Source organism: Schistocerca americana, chromosome 8, assembly GCF_021461395.2.
Source record: "Schistocerca americana isolate TAMUIC-IGC-003095 chromosome 8, iqSchAmer2.1, whole genome shotgun sequence".
In the NCBI taxonomy this organism is placed as follows: Eukaryota; Metazoa; Arthropoda; class Insecta; order Orthoptera; family Acrididae; genus Schistocerca; species Schistocerca americana.
In genome coordinates this window covers 43,392,321-43,418,815 of record NC_060126.1, presented here as the reverse complement: position 1 = coordinate 43,418,815, position 26,495 = coordinate 43,392,321, and the positions used below count along the sequence as shown (strand labels likewise).

Genomic DNA, 26,495 nt, shown 5'->3' with positions numbered 1-26,495 from the left:
GTGGTTTTTAGGCGGTTTTCAACATCCCACTAGGTGAATACTGGGCTGTTCCCTACGTTCCGCCTCAGTTCCACGACTCGCAGGCATCTGAACACGTTCGCACTATTCCATGAATTACATTTGATGCAGACAGCTGGGGTACCCTAATTCCATCCTGGGGGGCGGGGGGGGGGGTGTATTTGGTAGCGGCAGGAAGGGCATCCGGTCGCCCCTTAAAATTAACCTTTCCAAATCCGTCCTGACCATGCCGACCCTGCGGAACCGCGGGCCAACGCACTAGCGAAAGAAAAGTATACATTCTCATTGTCAGTATTCCTGAATAAGGTACCTAATATGAGATACATTTCCAAATATTCACAAACTTACAGCATTTCCTTCGTTATCAGTACAAGTGTTTATTCATCTTCAGCTCCAGAAACGCATGTCTCATTCCCCTCATTGACTACATCCTCAGGTTTTAGAATCTGGCAGAAGGGGCTACGTAACTCTTCCTGAGACTCCCTCCCTTGCAGCCCGTGAGCGTTTGTCAGTCTTTTCCTTCGTTCTTCACTTGCAATCTACTGGTCAATTTTAAATTCATCACACATTTGGCAAGTCTCATTTTTGTGATATGGAAAGACAAACTAAAATATTTATTAAAAGTCGCCAACAGGCCAGTTGCTTAACTGGCTGAATTTCTCTTTCCCAGAAAACACCCTGAATACACATCATTTCAATGTCAAGCAAAACACTGAAATTCCATATCTCATCTCACACCAGACGTAAATACTAATATAGAACTTGGAAACATCAATACGTAATGCTTGTTGTGTTTTTAATTATTTTTATCGTCCTCACAGTTAGCCCACTATAAACGCGAAACTCAAAGATACAATTCGCCTCACGAATACCTGCCTTTGCTACAAGAAGTAATGACAAACTCAAAAATAGCAAAATGGTCGCCCCTTTTGGCTCAAACTTGCATATGACATAATAAAATAAGCGGAAAAAGCTACGTAACTCACCGGAGACCACGTTGTCCAGGTAGGACATTTCCGCTATAGCGTCGTACGTAATGCAGCCACCATGGCGCTCCAGCACAGTGTCTATCTCCTGCTGCACATTTCTTTGGATGTCCTCGTGCAGCGCCAGCTCGTATAAGCTGGAGCTAATTGTAGTCGTCGAAGTCTCGAAGCCCGCGATGAAGAATCCAAAAGATTCTGCTGCTAGGTCGTCCATTGGAAAATCTGCAGTGGCGAAAGATCGTTTTGATGTTAGTGGCAAAGACAAAAAACAACGGCCGTTTACTGAACCTACGAAGTGCACATTTTAGTCGATTGTCATAAACTGATATTGCTGTTGTTGTGCTCTTCATTCCAAAAACTGGTTTTATGCAGCTCTCCGTACTACTCTATAATGCGCGTGCCTCTTCGTCTCCGAATAACTACTGCAACCTACATCCTTCTGAATCTGCTTACTGAATTCATCTGTTAGTCACCCTCTACGATTGTTAACCCCCTGCCCCCACACTTTCCTCCAATACTAAATTGGCGATCCCTTGATGTCTCAGAATGTGTCCTATGAACCCATCCCTTCTTCTAATCAGGTTGTGCCACAAATTTCTCTTTTCCCGAATTCTGCTTCGAATCCGTTCATTAGTTACGTGATCTACCCACCTAATCTACACCACATTTCAAAAGCTTCTACTCCTTTCTTATGTAACCGCTTTATCGTCCATCTTTCACTTTCTTACATAACCACACTCCAGACAAAAACCTTCAAAAAAGACTTCCTAACACTTAAATCTATATTCGATGTTAACAAATTTCTCTTCTTCTTAAACGCTTTTCTCGCCATTGTCGCTCTGCTTTCTATATCCTCTCTACTTCGACCATTTATTTTTTCACCCAAGTAGCAAAACTCACCTACTACTTTAAGAGTCTCGTTTCCTAATCTACACTCCTGGAAATTGAAATAAGAACACCGTGAATTCATTGTCCCAGGAAGGGGAAACTTTATTGACACATTCCTGGGGTCAGATACATCACATGATCACACTGACAGAACCACAGGCACATAGACACAGGCAACAGAGCATGCACAATGTCGGCACTAGTACAGTGTATATCCACCTTTCGCAGCAATGCAGGCTGCTATTCTCCCATGGAGACGATCGTAAAGATGCTGGATGTAGTCCTGTGGAACGGCTTGCCATGCCATTTCCACCTGGCGCCTCAGTTGGACCAGCGTTCGTGCTGGACGTGCAGACCGCGTGAGACGACGCTTCATCCAGTCCCAAACATGCTCAATGGGGGACAGATCCGGAGATCTTGCTGGCCAGGGTAGTTGACTTACACCTTCTAGAGCACGTTGGGTGGCACGGGATACATGCGGACGTGCATTGTCCTGTTGGAACAGCAAGTTCCCTTGCCGGTCTAGGAATGGTAGAACGATGGGTTCGATGACGGTTTGGATGTACCGTGCACTATTCAGTGTCCCCTCGACGATCACCAGTGGTGTACGGCCAGTGTAGGAGATCGCTCCCCACACCATGATGCCGGGTGTTGGCCCTGTGTGCCTCGGTCGTATGCAGTCCTGATTGTGGCGCTCACCTGCACGGCGCCAAACACGCATACGACCATCATTGGCACCAAGGCAGAAGCGACTCTCATCGCTGAAGACGACACGTCTCCATTCGTCCCTCCATTCACGCCTGTCGCGACACCACTGGAGGCGGGCTGCACGATGTTGGGGCGTGAGCGTAAGACGGCCTAACGGTGTGCGGGACCGTAGCCCAGCTTCATGGAGACGGTTGCGAATGGTCCTCGCCGATACCCCAGGAGCAACAGTGTCCCTAATTTGCTGGGAAGTGGCGGTGCGGTCCCCTACGGCACTGCGTAGGATCCTACGGTCTTGGCGTGCATCCGTGCGTCGCTGCGGTCCGGTCCCAGGTCGACGGGCACGTGCACCTTCCGCCGACCACTGGCGACAACATCGATGTACTGTGGAGACCTCACGCCCCACGTGTTGAGCAATTCGGCGGTACGTCCACCCGGCCTCCCGCATGCCCACTATACGCCCTCGCTCAAAGTCCGTCAACTGCACATACGGTTCACGTCCACGCTGTCGCGGCATGCTACCAGTGTTAAAGACTGCGATGGAGCTCCGTATGCCACGGCAAACTGGCTGACACTGACGGCGGCGGTGCACAAATGCTGCGCAGCTAGCGCCATTCGACTGCCAACACCGCGGTTCCTGGTGTGTCCGCTGTGCCGTGCGTGTGATCATTGTTTGTACAGCCCTCTCGCAGTGTCCGGAGCAAGTATGGTGGGTCTGACACACCGGTGTCAATGTGTTCTTTTTTCCATTTCCAGGAGTGTATTTCCCTCAGCACCATATGATTAATTCGACTACATTCCATTCCACTTGTTTTGCTTTTGTTGCTGTTCATCTTATTTCCTCCTTTCAAGACACTGTCCATTCCGTTCAACACCTCTTCCACATCCTTTGCTGTCTCTGCAGAATTACGATGTCATCGGCAAACCTCAAAGTTTTCTTTTTCTTCTCTGGTTATTTTAATTCCTATACCAAATTTTTCTTTGGTTTCATTGACTGTTTGCATAAGGCACTGATTGAATAAAATCGGGGACAGGTTACAATCCTATCTCACTCCCTTCTCAACCACTGCTTCCCTTCCATGCCCACCGTCTGGTTTCCGTACAAGTTATAAATAGCCTTTCGTTCCCTGTATTTTGCCCCTGCTACCTTCAGAATTTCAAAGAATTTCGCACAACATTGTAATAAGCTTTCTCTACGTCTAGTAAAGCTATAAAAGTAGGTTTGCCCTCCCTCAACCCATCTTCTGAGAGAAGTTGTAGGCTATTTCGTCTGTCTCATACATCTTGCGCACCAAATGGAATAGTTTATGATAGCTGGCTGTCCCAAGGCTATCAGTAGACCTGACGGAATGTCCTCTAATCCAGCGACCATGTTCAGACTTAGATGTTACAGTGCTCTGACAAGTTCTCCTTGTAGTATCATATCTAGGTCCTCTTCCCTTTCTACAATACCGCCCTCAAAGGTCTTGTCTTTTTACCTATTGGATCCTCTGCTGCCTTTATTATTTCATCTCTCAAAGCTACCCGTTCATCTTCTACTGTATACCTTTCGCCTGTTCTAGTCAACTGTTCCCTAATGCTCCCTCTGTAACTCTCCATAACCTCCCGCTGTTTCAACTTATCCAGGCCCCATCTCATTAATTTCCTACCTTTTCGTAATTTATTCAGTTTTAATCTACACTTCGTAACCAATAAATTGCTGTCAGAGTCCACATGTACCCCTGGAAATTTCTCACAATTTAAAATTTGGTCCCATAATCTCTGTCTTACCATCGTACACTCAATCTTTCCTTTGTCTCCATGTCTCTTCCAGATATGCAACCTTCTTTAGTGATTCTTAAACGAGTTGCTAGATTCTACCAGGCGGCTTCCTCTTCCAGTCCATATTATCCTATAATTTTCCCTTCTGTGTCTTTTCCTACTGTCGAAGTCCAGTCCACCATCACAATTAAATTTTCGCTGCCTTCACTATCTGAATAATTTCTTTTAGCTCATCATACATTTCTTCACTCTCTTCATCATCTGCGGAGGTGGTCGGCATACAGACTTCTACTACTGTGGTGGGTGGAAGCTTAGTGATTCTCTGTCCAACGATAATGCGTTCACTATGCTGTTCATAGTAACTTACCCACATGCCTGTTTTCTTATTCATTTAAAATCTACTCCTGCAGTACTTGTATTTGGTTTTGTATCCATGATACTGTACTCGCCTGACCAGAAGCCCTGTCATACTGCCACCGAACTTCACTAATCCCCTCTATTTCTAAATTGAATCTACTCGTTTTTCAATTTAGATTTTCTGACCTGCCTGCACGATTACGGGATGTAACATTCCACACTCTGACCTGTAGAATGCAGTTTTGTTTCTCCTGATGATAACATCCTCATGAGTAGTCCCCACCTGGAGATCCGAATGGGGGACTATTTTATCTCCAGAATATTTTAGGCAGGAGGATTCCATCATTATTTAACCATACAGTAGAGCACCATGTCCTCAGGAAAATTGCGGCTATAGTTTCCCCTTCGTTTCATCTGTTCGCAGTACCAGCACAGTACTGTCATTACGGTTTATGTTACAAGGCCAGATCAGTCAGTCACCCAGATCGTTGCCCCTGCAACCGAAAAGGCTGCCACTCTTCTGCAGGTAACTCATGTTTGTCTGGCTTCTCGACAGAGGCCCCTCCGTTGTGGTTGCACCTGCGGTACGGCTATCTGCATCGCTGAGGCACGCAAGCCACCCCACCGACGTCTAGGTCGAGGTTTATAAAGGATTGTAATGTCGTAATATTACGTTGGACCTCTTGTCTGTCTAGATGGGTTAGTTTTCTTCCTACGCTGACACATTGTGATATTATACATTTTTCGAAAATGATGTGGCTATATTTGCAAAGAATATTGTTTTTCTTCAGTTGAAATAAGGAAACCAGTTCTATTCGCTTTTCCTTCCAGAATATTTATTTGAGTAACATACTAAGAATAGAAATCTGATCACATTATAAAATAGCGAGCAAGCAGGAAGAGATAACTTCATGATTTTACCATACTGAGGTCACGTTTACGACAAAATAAGTCGTGGGTTTCGAAAAACTACGCTACAAATTAGCTTCAGGACAGTGAACAATGTAAGATCACGTCATATACACAATACATATATTAATAAAAATATAACATGTCAGGTATATATAAAATAATATGTAGTGAATGTGATACATTTTATATTTGGCAAAGAGAGAGGAACTGCAAAACGATATTTAGAGAACATATTAATCTCACTGGAGTCAGTCGCTCAGCATCCACTGTTCATTTAAGGGAATACAAGCATCCAGCTAATGACAGAAATAAAAACATCACCATTCTTCATAAAGCAGAACAAGGCAGATAATTAAATATTATATATATATATATATATATATATTATTGGTGTTTTGCCCTTAAAGAGCGCATTTGGACTAAACTACATGGCCAGTTCCTTTTGCTGCCTTCCTTGCTGCCCAAACTTCCCTCATTCGCTCGCTGTGTTTCTGTTTCCGGTCCTCTGTCCATGCTTCTTGTCGGCTTTGTGTCTTCGGCTTCATCTTGATTGCCTTTTTGGTTGCCCATATTTCTTTCATCTTCTGGCTGTGATCTTGCTTGCGTTCCTCGGTCCATTTTATGCCTGTTCGTTTGTCGCATTGTATCTCATGTAGTTTACTTTTCTTAATGATGTTTCTGAACTTTATTCTGTCGTTTATTGTGTCTGCTGTTATGTTGAGCTGGTTCAGGTCTTTTCTACCTCTGCCACCCATTTGTTGTTTCTAGTGGTTACCCAGTCAAAGATCTGTTTGGTCAGCCTGTGTGATGGCATTCTGTATATGTGTCCATAGAATTGTAGTCTGCGTTTTCTATTCTTTTCTGTGATTGTCTCCGTATGTTCGTACAGTTCCTCTGTAGGTTTCTTGATCCATATTCCATTGTTGTTAGTTGCGCCAAATATTTTCCTAAGTATTTTCCGTTCTACTTTTTCTAATTGTCTGATACGTGTATGCCCTAGGATTAGTGTGGTCTCTGCTGCATATAGTGCCTCGGGGAGCACCACCGTGTCGTAATGGCGTAATTAGGCATTTTGTGAGATAGACTTCTTGTTGTAATGATTCCACACTACTTTGTATGCCCTGTCCAGTTTAGTCTTTCTTTCTTCGTTTGAGTCTCTGTTATGTCCACTCATTTGTAGTGTTTCACCTAGGTATTTGAAGTTTGCCGTTTTGTAAATCGTGCCATACTTTGTGTTCAGAGATGAGAGTTTCTTTGTGCTCATAAACTGTGTCTTTTCGTAAGAGATCTGTAGTCCAGTTTTGGAAGCGATTTCGTGCAGTTTTTCAATAGCGTCTTTTGTTTCCTTTATACCTTTCCTGACAATCGCCAAATCGTCTGCAAAAGCCAGGCATTGAATCTGTAGGTTTCCTAAGGTTATCCCCTGTTGTGATGTTTCCCATTCTTTTATGACCTTATCTAACACCAGATTGAAAAGGAGAGGTGAGAGGCCATCGCCTTGTCGGACACTTGTGCGAATTTCAAAGGGCTCTGATAGTTCCCCACAGAACTTTACTTTGGAGGTCGTGTTGGTTAAAGTTTGCTCTATGATAGCCCGTGTTTTGTTGTCTACTTTGTATTCTGCTAGAATTTTGAAGAGAGTTTTCCGGTCGATAGAGTCGTACGCCTTTTTGAAGTCAACAAAGGTAATGATCAGGTTCTGTTTGTGTCGTAAAATCATTTTCAGGTTCCAAATTTGTTCCGCACAAGACCGCCCTTTACGAAAGCCTGCTTGGTATTCCCCAATCAAGTGGTCGGTTTGGCATTCTAGTCTGTTCAGTAAAGCTTTAGAGAGGATCTTGTATGTGACCGGTAGTAGGGGTATTCCTCTGTAGTTGTTCGGGTCAGTCTTGTCACCTTTTTTGTGTAGTGGGTGTATCAGGGCAGTTTTCCAGTCGTCAGGAATTTTCATGGTCTTCCAGATGTCTTCCAAGATCCTGTGGATGTCTTTGGTGAGTTCTGGGTCTTGTAACTTCCAGATTTCCGCGATGATGCCATCTTCTCCTGGTGCTCTACGATTCTTGAGTGACTTTATTATTTCTTTAACTTCTTCTAGAGTTGGAGGTTCACTATCTGGATTGTATGTGCTCGTTTCTGCCATCATTTCTTCCATGGGGGGGGGTCCGTGTTGAGCAGTTTTTCAAAGTACTTTGCCAGAATGTCACAATTGTTTTTGGTATTGGTTTCTAGGGTTCCATCCGGTCTTCTGAAGCACAAGTTGGGTGGTTGATATCCATATATATATGATGAAACAACCGCACAAAATACGTAATGTGCAAACAGAGTTTCAGAGTAAGAAGTATATACCAAAGTTCAACAGTGTTTTAGCCAAAGAAGCTGGACTTGGAGTCTCTCCATATCCTGCAAGCAAAGTTGTCTAATTTGACCTCATATATTGGATTATTTTGCAATTTCATACGGTTTATACATTCCACATTCATATACCATCTGTTCAAAGCTTGTATTTTACATATATAAACGTATACCACAGATGTGCAAGACTTGTAAACAACAGAAGACAGGTAATGTAAACTCCTCGACTTGTCAGTTCCGTGTTTACACTATATGACAGTTATGTCAGACGTGATCAAGACTCGTCACTATCTAAGGTCCGACAGCAATAACATACCCGACAACCTGTGTTGTGTATGATAGGAGTGATTTCATATCCTGTCGCATTAACTGACGCACTCATGTCATTGCTATAGAGATACATAATGTAAACAGACATATTTCTGCTATTATATATACAGTTGCCATGATGTAGAACTCGATGTACGTACAGTTGTCTGCTCCTCTGTATCAGACGCCACTGGTAGTGGGTTAAACACTCGAATAGCACTTTGGCAAATAAACATTTTAAGTGCAGCCCATGATGTTCTGAAAATATCCTTCAATAAATATCTTAAAGCTCCGGGGCACCAAGCATTCAACCTTTTTAGGGTGAGCTAATGCTATTTTCCGCTCTTTTGTAAACTTAGAAATGTTGTCATAAAACAAGTATGAATCTCTTATAATCTTTGGTTCCGACGGTCTCAATAATTCTGCTGTAATAGAGGGTGTGTCGTTTTTTAGTATTTTTATGGATTAATGAATTTCTCGCTCTGTCGGTGGGAAATATTCCTCACTTTTTTCTAGTATTGCTGAAAATTCTGGTTTGACTGTTGTAACTCGATAGTTTTTGATAACACTTCATAATTTTTCTTCTTATTTGATCCTATTTTATCATGTTTACCTATCAGTCAAATACTTGGTTTTTTATATTCTTTAAGTAAGTTTCGTAAAAAGTTCTCGTTTATTTTTAGTGAAATTTCCTTGTATGTGTTAAGATTGAGATGTTTCAAATATTATTTTGACTTGTCGGGTTACTATTGATGTTTCTTTTCTTTGTTGTCTGAATTTTTCGAAGTGATCTTTCTTTAACATCTCCATTTTCTCCATTTTTGTTTTCTTTGTTCTAATCGTTCTTTGCAATCCTCATTGTTCAATTTCTTCTTTTTGTTATTTGCGAATGCTAATGTTTTCTCTGCCACTTTAGTGACCTCTACCTGGAGCTCATGCTAATCACATTTTTAGCTGCCTCACTTATTTCTGTAACTTTTTCTATGTACTGACTTGACAAAAGTCATGGGATAACGACATGCATATGTATATATGGCGGTAGTATCGTATATACAAGGTATGAAAGGGCAATTCATTGGCGGAGCTGCCATTTGCACTCAGGTGATTCACCTGAATAGGTTTCCGACGTGATTAATGGTTAATGGAGCTATGCGCATGGGACATTCCATATCGGAAATCGTTAGGGAATTCAACATTTCAAGGTCCACAGTGTCAACAGTGTGCCGATAATACCAAATTTCAGGCATTACCTCTCACCACGTACTACGCAGTGGCCGACGGCCTTCACTTAACGGCCAAGAGCAGCGGCATTTGCATAGAGTTGTCAGTGATAACAGACAAGCAACGCTGCGTGAAATAACAGCGGAAACCAATGTGGGAGCAAGACTAGCGTATCCGTTAGGACAATGCGGTGCAATATGGCTTCATTGGGCTATGACAGGAGGCGAGTGGCTTTGCTAACAGCACGACACCGACTGTAGCGCCTCCCTTGGGCCCCTGACCGGATCGGTTGAACCCTAGACGACTGGAAAACCGTGCCTTGGGAAGAGCTGATGGTACGACTCGAGTGTGGCACGGACGCCACGAAGCCATGGAGCCTAGCTGTCAACAAGGCTGACACATACAAGCTGATGGTGGCTCCATGATGGTGTGGGCTGTGTTTACGTGCAGTGGACTGGGTTCTCTGGTCCAACTGCACCGTTCATTGAATGATAATGGTTATTTTCGGCTACTTGGAGACCATTTGCAGCCAACAGAGATGGAATTTTTACGGGTCACGATGCGCCAGATCACCAGGCCATAATGGTTGGCTGCAGACTCCTAACTAAGGTACAAGCATATGGGATTGATTCCCAAATATGTGAGTGGCTCGAAGACTTCGTAAGTAATAGAACCCAGTACGTTGTCCTCGATGGTGAGTGTTCATCGGAGGTGAGGGTATCATCTGGAGTGCCCCAGGGAAGTGTGGCAGGTCCGCTGTTGTTTTCTATCTACATAAATGATGTTTTGGATAGGGTGGATAGCAATGTGCGGCTGTTTGCTGATGATGCTGTGGTGTACGGGAAGGTGTCGTCGTTGAGTGACTGTAGGAGGATACAAGATAACTTGGACAGGATTTTTGATTGGTGTAAATAATGGCAGCAAACTCTAAATATAGATAAATGTAAATTAATGTAGATGAATAGGAAAAAGAATCCCGTAATGTTTGAATACTCCATTAGTAGTGTAGTGCTTGACACAGTCACGTCGATTAAATATTTGGGCGTAACATCGCAAAGCGATATGAAGTGGGACAAGCGTGTAATGGCAGTTGTGGGGAAGGCGGATAGTCGTCTTCGGTTCATTGGTAGAATTTTGGGAAGATGTGGTTCATCTGTAAAGGAGACCTCTTATAAAACACTAATACTGCTCGAGCGTTTGGGATCCCTATCAGGTAGGATTGAGGGAGGACATAGAAGCAATTCAGAGGCGGGCTGCTAGATTTGTTACTGGTAGGTCTGATCATCATGCTAGTGTTACGGAAATGCTTCAGAAACTCGGGTGGGAGTCTCTGGAGGAAAGGAGGCGTTCTTTTCGTGAATCGCTACTGAGGAAATTTAGAGAACCAGAATTTGAGGCTGACTGCAGTACAATTTTACTGCCGCCAACTTACATTTCACGGAAAGACCACAAAGATAAGATAAGAGAGATTAGGGCTCGTACAGAGGCCTATAGGAAGTCATTTTTCCCTCGTTCTGTTTGGGAGTGGAACAGGGAGAGAAGATGCTAGTTGTGGTACGAGGTACCCTCAGCCACGCACCGTATGGTGGACTGCGGAGTATGTATGTAGATGCAGATTGGTTTGAAGAACACTCTGGGCAGTTAGAGCGAATCATTTGGCCACCCAGCTTACCCCACATTAATCCAAGCGAACATTTGTGGGGCATAATCGAGAGATCAGTTCGTGCACAAAGTCCTGCAGCGTCAACACTTTGGCAGTTATGGACCGCTATAGAGGCAGCATGCCTCAGTAGTTCTGCAAGGATCTCCGAAAGAGTTGTTGAGTCCATGCCACGTCGATTTGTTGCACTGCTCCGGGAAAAACGAGGTCAGACACGTTATTAGGTGGTATCCCAGGAGCCTTTGCCACCTCTGTGTATATATGTTTGTAATATTGCTTCTACTAAAGTTGTATGTGACTAGTTTCTGAAGTTTCTCTTTTCGTTTTAGGTGGATGGAATCGTATGTTAACATTTGAGAGATAATGGTCTGACTCAAATTTCTCATTTCTATACTTTGTATTGGTAAGTTGTATTTTTAAATTGAGCCTAATCCTTATCATACAACACACTACAAAAAAGTAAATTGTATGAGGTATTACATAAAACAGAAACTAATCATAAAATGAGTTATTTAATCCCACTTGCTGAATCATTTTCCCAACAGGTTCGCATAATATGGCACAATCAAAATTTACGATAGACATGCCACCATACAAAAATCAGTCAGCCGAAAGTCATGCTATATTAACAATGAGTTATGGATACATGGATTCAAGTCCGGGAATATGCTTCATGATTTTAAGATTATAATCTTATAAATAATAATAAAATTCCCTTGGGTGTGCCAAATTCACCCCATCCTCCCCTACACCTACGAAGCATAATTCGTATGAAACTGTTTGTAATGATAAGGGACCTATTCTTCTTTATAGAGAGTTAACCGCAAGAATCTCGATGTCATAATTTCGCCATCTTCTCATCACATCGATATAAATGTGCGAGATATTGTTCACTTACATGCTACATTAAAAGCGAAATAACTCACAAGTTTTCTCTGTATTGTTTCCATTTTGCAATTTGTCTCCGTCGACGAATCCTTTATTTTTAAGTTGCATGAGGAGGTCTATAAAATCATTCCTTGTCACATTCTTCTTCTCCCTGTACTCCACATTGTCTGCTATCATTTTCCGAAAGAAGCTGCTGACTTCTGTGAAGCCACCTTTGATCCTGGAACGCAGAAATGCTTGATATTAATTACTTAAGGCATCCTCTAACACACAAAATGCGGTGAACATCTGATTAATGCAGTTCATTTTACGTGCTACTGTCATTTAGTTGTCAATTCAGTGAGTCGCTCAGTGAATAAAAGGAAACAAAAGATAATCCTGTGCTATCATAGAATATACTCTAGTTGCACAATGCCTAATTTTATCTGTACGAACTGAAATTCAAGAGAAATATTTTAGGAGAAAGTGCAGTGTGCAAATAAACGGAGCCTTAAATCCTGTCATTATATGCAGGAGAAGCATCTGGAGAAATTAATCGATTCACCACCAAGTTTCCTATGAAAATTGTTTCTCTTTGCTTTCTGTGATGTAGAAAAATTTCGAGCTCCTATAGCAAATACAAAAATATGTTCATTCCTCCATACATTCCACTCAGTATTTGCAACAAAATAGTATAAAATAAAATACAAAGTTGCAGGACAACTTAACGTAAATAATGTAATCCACGAAAAATGAAACGGCTCTGAGTGTATCCAAACTCTCTGGGTAGCCATAATGACCTAATATCTAATATCAAACAAAAGTATCATTGATGGTTTCCATGTGTGTGGATTTCTGCACAATGAAGGATGTGCAGCGCCTGTAACAAATATAAACGCAAAACACTTTGACGCGCCAAAATCACGTTTTTTAAAAATCAAGGGACGAGTTAACTTGCCGATGAAATTCACATTTGGTTTGCAGATGACAAGCTATCAGTGCAGTAAACCAAAAAGTTGGTGCAGCAAAACCATATACTGTAAAATCACGGTAATAAAACAAAACGAATAAAAACTTCCTTTAGGCCTCATTTTGTTAGATCAGTTATAAACTATAATATGTTCACTTTCTACAGTTTTCAATAAACAAAAACCAATTGATGATGGCACAGAGGTGCTGAAACATGTTTGGGTAAAAAGAAAAAACAGTGTTTCCAAAAAGGCGGAACCTATATCCTACAAACGAACGATGCATATTTACCTAGAAAGATACAAATAAACATTGGCAGTATTGCATTGTGTTTAACGTTAAAAATACTTAGTTATGCAAACTAGTGTGGGCTTAGGCCAGAACAACAGCGTTAAACAAAGAAATAACCAAAAAGCGTGAAAGCAGACGGAGTTTCCAGATGCGAGCGAAAAGGCAGGCATGAAATATCGTAAGTAAAAATCAATATCTATTGTAACGAACTAGTTTCCGTTCTAGAAGGCAACTCAAACTGTAAATAGCATTCATTACAGACCACTTATAAGGTTTTATTTTAGTAAAACCTGACGCGGTTAGTGACAAAAACACGAATTTTCATACAGCTGCAAAGACGTCAAAACACAATAACTGTAAAATAACAATGGACAATATGGCCACACACATGAAAAATACTGCTTTGGGACGTAAAAAATCATAAGCTTTGTATTTTCCCATTTTCCGACACGGTTATTAATACAAAGTCAAATAGGGTTAATGCAGCAGTGGATTTAATAATGAATAAGAAAATAAGATCACGGGTAAGTTACACATTATTGTAGCCAACATAGACACGCAGCTCACACCTCCTACTGTAGTATAGGATTATATGCCAAATAGCTCCACACATGATGAAGAAATGTATGATGAGATAAAAGAAATTATTCAGATCGTTCAGGAATACGAAAATTTCATTGTGATAGGAGACTGGAATTTGATAGTAGGGGAAGGAAGAGAAGAAAAAACAGTAGGTGAATACGGACTCGGAGAAAGAAATGAAATAGGGAGCCGCCCGGTAGAACTTTGCACAGCGCATAATTTAATCATTGCTAACACTTGGTTTAAGAATTACGAAAGAACGTTGTGTATCTCGAAGAGACATGGAGACACAGGAAATTTTCAGTTTGAGTATATAATGGTAACACAGAAATTTAGGAATCAGATTTTAAACTTCTAGACATTTCCATGGGCACATGTGGACTCTGACAGAAGTTTATTGGTTATGAAGTATAGATTAAAACTGAAGAAATTGCAAAAAGGTAGGAAATTAAGGAGATGGGGCACGGATAGATTGAAACAACGGGAGGCTGTGGAAAGTTTCAGAGGAAGCATTAGGCAACAGGTGACTGGAACAGGGGAAAGGTATACATTAGAAGACGAATGGGTATCAGAAAAAAGACATTTCAGAAGTCCTTTGTTGTCACAGGAGAAGTTAACTGATGAAAGGGGAGAATATAACAATGCAGAATATCAAAAAGTCGAAAGGGAATACAAAAATCTAAAGTATGAGATTGTCAGGACGTGCAAAATAGCTAAGCGAGAGTTCCTAGAAGACAAGTGTAAGGATTCTGTAGCATATTTCGCTAGGGAAAAGATAGATACTGTCTACATGTAAGCTTAAGAGACCTTCGGAGAAAAGAGAAACGCCTGTATGAATATCTAGAGGTCAGATGGAAAACCAGTCCTAAGTAAAGAAGAGAAAGATGAAATGTGGAAGTAATATATAGTGGGGTCTACACAAGGGGAAAGAACATGAGGGCAGTGTTATAGAAAGGGAGGACGACGTAGATGAAGATGAGAAGGAAAATATGATACTGCGTGAAGCAGTACTGGAAGAGAACTGCAACACCTAAGTTTGAACAAGGCCCCTGGATAACACGACATTTCTCCTTGGAAGAGCCAGCCATGATAGAACTATTCCATCTGGCGTGCAAGATATGAGAGACAGGTGAAACAGCCTACAACTTCTCTCAGAAGATTTGTCAAGGAAAGGCGAAATTACTTCTGTATCATTAGTAGACATAGAGAAAGCTTTTGACAGCGTTGTGTGGAATACTCTCTTCGAAATTCTGAAGGTAGCAGGGGTAAAATACAGGGAACGAAAGGCTATTTATAACTTGTACAGAAAGCAGACGTCAGTTGCAAGAGTTGATGGGCTTGAAAGGGAAGAAGTTGTTGAGAAGGGAGAGGGGATGTCACCGATTTTATACAGTCAGTACATTGAACAAACAGTAAAGGAAACCAAATAAAAATTTGGAGTAAGGATTAAAGTAAGTGAAGAAAAGTTTGAGGTTTGCCAATGACACAGCAATTCTGTCAGACAGCAAAGGACTTGAGAGAGCGGTTGAACGGAATGGACTGTGTCTTGAAGTGAGGGTGTAAGATGAACATCAACAAAAGGAGAACAAGTGTAATGGGATGTAGTCGAATTAAATCAGGTGTTATTGAGGGAATTGGATTATGAAACGCGACTCTGATAGTATTATGTGAGTTTTATTATTTGGGGAGCAAAATAAATGATGATGGCCAAGGTAGAGAATATAAAATGCAGAGCAACACTAGCAAGAAAAGTGTTTCTGTAGAAGAGAAATTTGTTAACGTCGAATATAGATTTAATTTTAGGAAGAATTTTCTGCAGGTATTTGTCTGGAGTGTAGTCACGTACGGGAGTGAAAGATGGGCAATAAAGGGTTTAGAGCAGAAAGGAACAGAAGGTTTTGAAAAGTGGTGCTACAGAAGAATGATGAAGATTAGATGGGTAGATCACGTAACTAGTGAAGGGATACGAAACAGAACTGGAGAAAAGAGAAATTTGTAGCACAACCAGATTAGAAGAAGGCATCGTTTGGTTGGATATCAAGAACTCACAAATTTAGTCCTTGAGGAATTTGTGGGGGGCAGAAATCGTGAGGGAGACAAAGAGATGAATACACTAAGCAGATTGAGAAGGATGTATGTTGGAGTAGTTATTTGGAGATAAAGAGGCTGGCACAGGATGGAGTAGCATGGAGAGCCGCATCAAACCATTCTTCGGGCTAAAGGCCACAACAATAACAACAACGTAGTTACAAACTAACAGTTCGGATTGTTCCCTTTAATTGTACTGCAAAAACTTTCTTCTTGCCAAATTTCATGTTTCTAGACCAACGGAAAGAACCCTATAGGTTTTTATGAGTGAATATGCGAGTATGAAAATATGTTACATAAATGGCCGTATCTTTTGACTGTAGTGACTTAGATTTTCACTTTTTTACGTCACGAATGGTCCGCAGACCCTAGCATGCCGTATGAATTTCAACTCGATTTGTCTACTCGTACCTGAGAATAAGGGCTGTGAACAGTCAGACAGACGGCAAAGTGATCCTAAAAGGTTTCCGATTTTACGGACTGATGTACGAAACCCTAAAACCTTAACTGTTGCAGTGTTTACGTGATATTGTGAATTATGGGACGGCGCGCAACTCGCCTGAGTAGGTGCGCGAGGTGGGGGCAGATGAAGTTGAGCCTGGCGCTGAGGCTGGCCTTGAGTCCGGGCGCGAACACCCTGCGGCCCCAGTCGCGGAACACGGCGTGCGGGTTGCGCTGGCAGTCCGAGTCGACGCCGAAGCCCACCGACACGATGACGTCAGTCGTGTAGCGCGCCGCCAACTCGCGCACCTCGACGGGGCTTCCCCGGCTCGCCGACTCCGCCGCCACGTGGGCCAGCTCTCGGCCGCACTGCTGGATCATCTGCCGGGCAGGCGTCGCTTTTGTGTTTCACAGCACTCAGCAAGAATTCAGTCTCAAACAATGCAGGGAGAATCAAAACGTATGTTTGTACACACTCTTCTCACAACTCCATCCAGTTGACAGCAGCGATTTCGTGCTAAGGATATGCCAGTTTTGGCCATTAAAATTGCTACACCATGAAGAAATGGAGATGATAAACGGGTATTCATTGGACAAATATATTATACTAGAACTGACATGTGATTACATTTTGACGCAATTTGGGTGCATAGATTCTGAGAAATCAGTACCCAGAAGAACCAACTCTGGCCATAATAACGGCCTTGGTACGGCTGGGCATTGAGTCAAACAGAGCTTCGATGGCGTGTACAGGTACAGCTGCGGTCGTGGACTATCCTGCTGAAATGTATGGTTTCGCAAGGATCAAATGAAGGGTAGAGCCACTGGTCGTAGCACATCTGAAATGTAACGTCCACTGTTCAAAGTTCCGTCAATGCGAACAAGAGGAGACCGAGACGTGTAACCAATGGCACCCCATACCATCACGCCGGGTGATACGCCAGTATGGCGGTGACGAATACATGCTTCCAATGTGCGTTCACCATGATGTCGCCAAACACGGATGCGACCATCATGATGCTGTAAACAGAACCTGGATTCATCCGAAAAAATAACGTTTTGCCATTCGTGCACCCAGGTTCGTCGTCGAGTACACTATCGCAGGCGCTCCTGTCTGTGATGCAGCGTTAACGGTAACCGCAGCCACGGTCTCCGAGCTGACAGTCTGTGATGCTGCAAACGTCGTCGAACTGTTCGCGCAGATGGTTGTTGTCTTGCAAACGTCCCCATCTGTTGACTCAATGATCGATACGTGGCTGCACGATCCGTTGCAGCCATGCAGATAAGAAGCCTGTCATCTCGACTGCTAGTGATACAAGGCCGTTTGGATCCAGCACGGCGTTCCGTATTACCCTCCTGAACCCACCGATACCATATTCTGCTAACAGTCTTTCGATCTCGACCAACGGGAGCAAAAATTGAAACGTCTCCTTAGAAAAATTATACATGACTGTGTTTAAACTGACACACAATATTTTTTTAGCGCAACACAATCTGACTTTCAAAAATCCCTACAAGAGAATGGCCCTGACTAACTTTAACCTATACCTTTCACAAATCACTTACCTCACCAAAAATCTTCGTTACTCGAACTACTGCAAAACAGCGAGCGCCACTACTGCCAGCTAAATAAAAGATTCAAACTACGGAAGGCACTAACTACTGATAGGCATAGTTAGGAAATGAAAGATTTTAGTACAGAACAAACAATGTATTTACCTTAATAGTGTTCAAAGATCATAATATACGTAACAGATCATGACATCCAGTCTTACAAATTTCCAAACTCCGCCATCTCTCTCTCCAATCATTATTGGCCACTGCCCAAAACAATTTGTAAAATTTTTTGTGGGGAGCATGGGGGCTATGTAAGTAGGCTGTTTATGTTTTCTTATTGGCAGCGTTACGTAGCGCTCTGTATGAAAATCACTGGCTGTGCTGTTTTATGTTTTCTTATTGGCAACGTTACGTAGCGCTCTGTATGAAAATCACTGGCTGAGCTGTGTGCAATCTGTGGCTAGTTTGCATTGTTGTCTGCCATTGTAGTGTTGGGCAGCGGCAGCTGGATGTGAACAGCGCGTAGCGTTGCGCAGTTGGAGGCGAGCCGCCAGCAGTGGTGGATGCGGGGAAGTGAGATGGCGGATTTTTGAGAATGTATAATCTGGAGGTGTGTCAATCAGAAACACTACATTTGTAAGAATGGATGTCATGAACTGCCATATATATATTGTGACTATTAAGGTAAATACATTGTTTGTTCTCTATTAAGATCTTTCATTTGCTAACTATGCCTATCAGTAGTTAGTGCCTTCCGTAGTTTGAATCTTTTATTTAGCTGGCAGTAGTGGCGCTCGCTGTATTGCAGTAGTTGGGTAACGAAGATTTTTGGTGAGGTAAGTGATTTGTGAAACGTATAGGTTAATTTAGTCAGGGCCATTCTCTTGTAGGGATAACTGAAAGTCAGATTGTGTTGCGCTAAAAAAAAATTGTGTCAGTTTAAACACAGTCATGTATAATTTTTCTAAGGGGACGTTTCAAACTGTAGCGATACGATAAACCGCAATCGCGATAGGCTGCAATCCGACCTTCATCAAAGTCGTGATGGTACGCATTTCTCCTCCTTACACGAGGCATCACAACAACGTTTCACCAGGCAACGCCGGTCAACTGCTGTTTGTGTATGAGAAATCGGTTGGAAACTTTCCTCATGTCAGCACGTTGTAGGTGTCGCCACGGGCCCAACCTTGTGTGAATGCTCTGAAAAACTAATCATTTGCATATCACAGCATCTTCTTCCTGTCGGTTAAATTTCGCGTCTGTAGCACGTCATCGTCGTGGTGTAGCAATTTTAATGGCCAGAAGTGTATTATCTCCAAAGGCACCACGCAACACTGTTCGCCAGGCGGGCAACCTTTGAGGAGTGAAAAGCTATGTACACGCTCATTCCTACCTTTGTAACACTAACGTATTGTGTCACAAGTACACTTTATTCGGAAGAAAATTTTATTTCTATTTTTGTTTACACAAATGAAATTTGTAAACGAGTTGTAAATGAAATTTTTTAATGAATACTGAAGGCTAGGACAATACAGCAAGCGCAGGAATAATAGCAACCCCAAGGATTAGTGACCATTTTTTTTTTTTTTTTACGGAGTTTCCTTCGACCTGGGAATTCTAAATTTACGGGGTTCTCCATTCAGACTTTCCTGCCATCCGCTTAATTTTTGTCCTCCTCATCAAACAAAAGGAAAGCGCTTACATAACCAATAATCCTAAAGATACCCCAAGGATTGGTGAATTTTTTTGGCTAAGTTGCAATCGATCTGGGGATTCCAAATTCACTGGGTTCTACATTTACACTTTCCTCCTACCTGCTTGGTTTTTTCTTTCTCGTTGAACTGAAGGACAGTAGTTACATAAATAATAATAATCTTAAAGGTACACCCGAGTGGCCATTGTGCACGACAAAATAAGGCATGATGCACACATAGTTAAAAATGGCTGAATAAACTGAGAAAAGCAGTTATTCCTTTGAAAAAATGTATAGAGACAAAAAAGAACTTGTTTACGCTACAAATTATTTTTGTCCTCACCGACAACCGCACACTGTTTTTAGGCCCAGATTGGCATTTTGCCTTAACCTCACTGTTGGAAATGTTTTCCAGAAACCACCAATCCACCCTTTCCCTCTCCTTATCAAGATCATGAGTAATGTTATTCCTCTCGCACAATTCAGGTGTTCCGCATTGTGGACCCTTACTTTCACGCCAAAAAAATCTTGTCTCAAATAATAGGAGATGGTCGTAAATTTTCGTTTCTTGTTTTGAGATAAAAATGATTGAAACCCTGCAAATACCTTATATTTATCCGAATGCGATGGAAATGGTAGATTCAACTCAAATGTGTAGACAAACGAATGCTTAAAATTTTGGAAATACCGGTTGGTTTATTCAAGAGAAAGAGCTTCACAAACTGAGTAACTCAATAACGCGTTGGTCTCCCTTTGGCCCTTGTGCAAGCAGTTATTCGGCTTTGCATTGATTGATAGCGTAGTTGATGTCCTCTCGAGAAATATCCTGCCAAATTCCGCCTCATTTGCGCGTTATACAAGCAGGACAATTGTACTCCAGTCAATGAGATTCCAAGCCCGAGACGTGCCTGGGAACGCATTGAACAGCGGTTGGATGTCAACCTGACTTCTGCCCGCCTCATGGCGATCGTGTGGGGTGCCACTTGATTTTATAGCAAGATCCATTTGATTGTCATCCGTGGCAGCCCTTCAGCACAATGGTACGTCGACGGTATTATATGCCCCGTTCTGTTGCCCTTCATGCCAAGCCATCCTGGGCTTACATTTCAGCAAGATAAAGCCCACCAACACACAGTGAGAGTTTTTGCTGCTTATCTTGGTGCTTGCCAAACTCTTCCTTGGCCACCAAGGTCTCGCGATCTCTCACCATTTGAGAAGGTTTGGAGCATCCGCAGCAGGGTCTCCCAACCAGCTCGTGATTGTAACTCCAATTGGACAGAGTTCGGCACGATATCCCTGAGGAGAACATTCAAGAACTCTGCCAATCAATTCCAAGCCAAATAATTGCTTGCATCAATGTCAGAGGTGCACCAACGCACTACTGACTTACTCAATTTGTGAAGCACTTTCTCTTGGATAAATCATCCAATTTTAGCGAAACTGTAATCATTTGTTTGTCTGTACATTTACATCAGATCTGTCGACTTCCCTCCCATTCAGATAATTCCTTAGTGGTGCGTCGATCTTTTAATTATTTGTCTTAGAGTGCATTTCAATTCAGGTCGGGTATAGTGACCAGCCTTTTGCCACTGCGTCAGCCTAGACGCCATTCAATGACAAGTTGCTTTTAGATGGCGATGTGTACCGATGAAGCAATCGTAGACGTTCGAATTTGTCTCTAAGTAATCACTCTTTCAATACAATTATATTAGAAAATCCTCGATACTTAAATTAGTAATAATTACACTATGCAACAGAATTAAAGGATCGCTTTTTTGAAACCCTTCGTTTCCCACTCGTTGCGACGCGTAAGTTTGTACTTTGGCTGAAATGTGGTCACAGTCTTTCTCTGTAACGATTCAAACGTCCTGCCACGTGACCCGCAGACTCGGCGGCACCTCAAACAGCAAGGTGCCGACACACAGGAAAAAAAGGCCACACCTTAGAAATTCATGTGACGTGTAAGGCGGGCTAGTGATGTCACATTGGCACAATTCTGCCCACCATCTCCGTGGACGTGTCACACGACCGGAATATCGTCACATCCCCAACTCGACGTCCAGCGTCGAAGCCAGGCGGTTTTCTTATGAGTGGCCAAGGAAAACACTCCAGACACGCAGTCGGCACGGAAAGGCCCCAGAGGGCGGCTTAAAGGACGTCGATGAAACTATATCTTTCCCTGGGGCGTCGAGGGGCACACATTTCGCGGTCGAAAACGATAGTTCGCAGCGGGATGGGCAACAGAAAGACGTTCTTCACAACCTTTGACACTGCTAACACGCTCGGCCGTTTGAACCCCTTTCTGAAGACATTGTGGGTCTACATCCACGTCACACGTGATCATACCCCTTTAGAGAACAGCGCAACCGCAATTTTTGCTCTCATATACAGGTTGGAACGACTAGAGGCAGTTCAAAACCCTTCTACGAAATCTGAACGTGAGAAGCAGCTTATGCTTTTTCAGATCTCCTACTTTGTGTCTTCCTATTGCGTAATCATGGGGAGATGCGATATTGACACATGCGTGAATAAAGCGACAAAGGATCATTCTAAGACTCCTAGTTCAGCAAAATCCTCGGTGGCACCCGCACTCCTTTACTCAGAATATTAAAAATGTATCTGTACAGACTGAACCCGTGGCGAAGTCCTAGGCGCTTGCAGTCCTGCAACCCCTTCGACATTCATCCATTCCGGGTGGCCTACTATCAGGCGCAAGAGCAACAGTATAGCTGCGAAAGAGCAGCAGTGTAGCCTGCCTGCAGGCGCCAGGAACTCTCGCCACGGCTTCTGTCTGTACAGGTATACTTTAAGGTGCTAAACAGAGGAGGGTAGGAGGTACCAAGGGTTTTGCCGAACCACGGTGTCTTACAAGGATCCCTTTGCCATTTTATTCGTTCATGTGTGAATGCTGCATCCCCCTGTGATAAAGCCAAAGGAGGACGTGACTCTAGGTGGCATTCGTGTACCGGTGTGCGACTCGCTCTCCTTTATCTGCTCTGCACACTTCTTCCTTTTATCCTCGACTTGTTTTATGACCACTCGGTTTCTACTTTGATTGTAACAAGGTTGTCCATTCACACTGTGAACTTTTCTCTGGGAGCTGCTGCCGGCATCGGCCGCCTGATAACCGTGTCTTCGCTGCTCTGGACGAACTCTTGGATCCCCATTGCCACTTCACTACTCGAGACCACACGCAGCTCCGTTGTCATCACGCTGTTCCAAAATTTGTTACTATCGAGTAAGGTGGAAGAGAAAGAGTGATACATCTCTAGACTTGAAATATTCTCACTCAGCTTCCTATGATTACACTCTCCATTGCTTGAAGAATATGACTAAACTGCTAATCACTTTTTACGTCAGTACTCAGTTAATATGATAGGTTTCTGTTTACTTGAGCCTCCTGTCCTGCTTAAATTCAACCGTCCATAAAATCCTGAAGCTGGCCTTGTGGCCGAGCGGTTCTAGACGCTTCAGTCCAGAACCGCGCTGTTGCTGCGGTCGCAGGTTCGAATCCTGCCTCGGACATGGATGTGTGTAATGTCCTTAGGTCAGTTAGGTTTAAGTAATTCTAAATCTAGGGGACTGATGACGTCAGATGTCAAGTCCCATAGTGCTTACAGCTGCCGGCCGCGGTGGCCGTGCGGTTCTAGGCGCTGCAGTCAGGAACCGCGGGACTGCTACGGTCGCAGGTTCGAATCCTGCCTCGGGCATCGATGTGTGTGATGTCCTTAGGTTAGTTAGGTTTAAGTAGTTCTAAGTTCTAGGGAACTGATGACCTAAGATGTTAAGTCCCATAGTGCTCAGAGCCATTTGAACCATTTTTAGTGCTTACAACTATTTGAACCATTTTTTAAAATAACGAAAATTAATACGGCATTTCTGTACTATAGCTTTCTACAAGTGTTGATACAAAAAAACTTCTTGTCCTCCCGTGAAACGTCCAGAGTATTTCTATATAATTATACCCTGGCTTAAACATAGTATTGGTACCTAATATTAGATGTTTCATGAAATAAAAAGGTAAACATTCCCAGATTCATAAAGAATTAAGATGTCTTCAGTGGAATATCTTAAATTTTACATCCTTAAGTAGCACGTTTTGATGTTTAGCACATGTGTTAGATTAGGCACTAGAGAGGCAATTCTGGCACTGCGGTTGATAATGGAAGCAACACTAAAGAACAATCAAGACACGTTCATAAGATCTGTCGACCTGAAAAAAGAGTTCGACAATGTAAACCGGTGCAAGATGTTCGAAATTCTGAAAAAAATAGGCGTAAACTACAGGGAGAGACGGGTAATATAAGATATGTACAAGAGCGAAGAAGAAATAATAAGAGTGGACGACCAAGAACGAAAAAGATTAAAAAGGCTGCAAGGCAGGAATGTAGTCTTTCGCCTCTGCTGTTCAATCTACATGACCAAGAAGCAATGACGGAAATAAAAGAAAGGTTCAACAGTGGAATTAAAATTCAAAGTGAAAGGATATCAATGATAAGATTCGATGATGGCATTGCTATCGTCAGTGGAAGTGAACAAGAATTACCTGAAACTTCCTGGCAAATTAAAACTGTGTGCAGGAGCGAGACTCGAACTCGGGACCCTTGCCTGTCGCGGGCAAATGGTCAACCATCTGAGCTACCAAAGCAAGTCTCACAACTCGTCCTCAAAGCTTCAATTCTCTCAGTATCTCGTCTCCTACCTTCCAAACTTCACAAGAATTACATGATCTGTTGAATGGAATAAATAGACTAATGAGTACGGAGTATGGATTGACAGTAAATCAAAGAAAGACGAAAGTAGTGGGAAGTAGCAGAAACGAGAATGACGAGAAACGTAACATCAGGAAGTAGATGAAGTTAAGGATTTCTGCTACCTAGGCAGCAAAATAACCATTGACGGACGGAGTAAGGAGGATATCAAAAGTAGACTAGCACTGGCAAAAAGTACATTCCTGGCAAAGAGGGGTCTGCTAGTATCAAACATAGAATTTGTAGAAGAGATTTTTGAGAATCCACGTTTGGAGCACAGCATTGTATGGTAGTGAAACATGGACTGCGGGAAAATCGAAAGAGAATCGGGACAATTAAGATGTGGAGCTACAGACGAACGTTCAAATGGCTCTGAGCACTATAGGACTTAACTTCTGAGCTCATCAGTCCCCTAGAACTTAGAACTACTAAAAACCTAACTAACCTAAGGACATCACAGACATCCATGCCCGAGGCAGGATTCGAACCTGCGACCGTAGCGGTCGCGCGGTTCCAGACTGTAGCGCCTAGAACCGCTCAGCCACTCGGGCCGCCACGAATGTTGAAAACTATGTGGTTTGGTATGGTATGGAATGAGGAGGGACAGGATGATAGGACATCTTTTAAGACATCAGGGAATGACTTCCACGGTGCTAGAGGGAGCTGTAGAGGGCAAAAGCTGTAGAGGAAGGCAGAGACTGGAACACATCCAGCACATATCTGAGGACGTAGGCTGCAAGTTCTGCTACTCTGAGAAGAAGAGGTTAGCGCAGGAGAGGAATTCGTGGCGGACCGCATCAGGTCAGTCAGAAGACTGATGACTCAAAGAAATAGCACATCTCGGTGTTTACAATGAAACATGTAGCAAAAGAGGCAGACGGGTTGCGCTAAATTTGAAGCTCAACGCAAGCTATGCGGTGGAGTTCCAACCCTCCTGGAAATTATTACAAAGAAATCGAACGAAAACAGACTACAAAATATGCCATTGCCGAACAAAGAGAGATGGTTACGTGACGGACTATGATGCAGTATGGAAATACGTGAGGCTAATGTTCCCATGACGTACCGATCTCCTCTTTAATATTTCGTATCAGGAAAGGAAAAAAAGTGTTTATTATATCTAATATATAAAAGTAGTATTTGCTTTCTCGTCTTCTATGATTTATCCGATTACGATGAAACTGTGGTTGGTTGCTGTGTGTGCGCTCATGAGGTTTTCTGGATTAGTGCAACCATAACCTTACCACCCTTCTACCGGTAGTACTAGCTATGCGCTGTGAGAACCCGCGACGTGTAAAAATATTCGATAATGACCGATATTAGTATCGAATCCATAGTTTTCGGGGATGCTCGACTTATTACCAACGGTCCCGCTGACGTTGCACCTCTAGCGGAAGGGGGCGGGGGGGGGGGGGGGGGGGGGCAATGACATACAGTACATCTCTGTAACACCTGAAGCAGTTTCTACCAAAGCGGGTACACACATAACTTGTAACTTGCTATTCGCACAAATTTCTGTGACAGTTGGACAATTCAAGCAGCACTACGGCTGAGAGCCGGTGTGAGTAGATGTGACCAAAAAGCATAGCTTGGGAACACCTGGAGCAATTCCAACCAGATGTGGCATATTCATGACTCATTACTTGTATAAAGGTAGTGTGAGAGAGAGGGTCCTCTACTACACCTGGGAATGGTGGCGGTAACGAGAAGGAGTAGCATATAAAAGCCTTTGACAACAAGCTGTTGGGACTTCTTTCTTGACTCGAAATATTTTAAAAGTGTGAAGCGCATGTTGTGTTGTTCAGTGCGTCAACCAGGTAGCGAAAATGAGCACTGCCACGACCCAACAGTTTTGTCCTTATCTTTTGGTGGCACACTGCTGAAGAGCAAAGTGACAACGCCCTCTCCAGAATCGCATGGTGTAAAACAGCGCTGGGAACCAGACAGCTCCTTCAGGATTCAGATGATACTACAGCGAAAAATTTGCTACAGTTACCTGTGAAATATCTAAAATATATGCGAAATATAAACGTATGTGACGTATGCACAAACAGGCGAAGCCGCACGCAAAATGCTAGTGTGGATGT

At 42.9% G+C, this 26,495-nt stretch overlaps 1 protein-coding gene across 1 annotated transcript in view; it reads right to left on the bottom strand.

Annotated features, from left to right (window-relative positions):
• LOC124545290 (cytochrome P450 6k1-like) overlaps window positions 1-26,495 on the bottom strand; it is a 73,326-nt gene that overhangs the window by 19,839 nt on the left and 26,992 nt on the right. The window contains exons 4-6 of the mRNA XM_047124177.1: window positions 16,526-16,788; window positions 12,096-12,277; window positions 1,005-1,226 (exon numbers count right to left, since the gene is read on the bottom strand). Coding sequence (XP_046980133.1) covers window positions 1,005-1,226; window positions 12,096-12,277; window positions 16,526-16,788 — 667 coding nt within the window. The remainder of the gene's footprint in view (window positions 1-1,004; window positions 1,227-12,095; window positions 12,278-16,525; window positions 16,789-26,495) is intronic.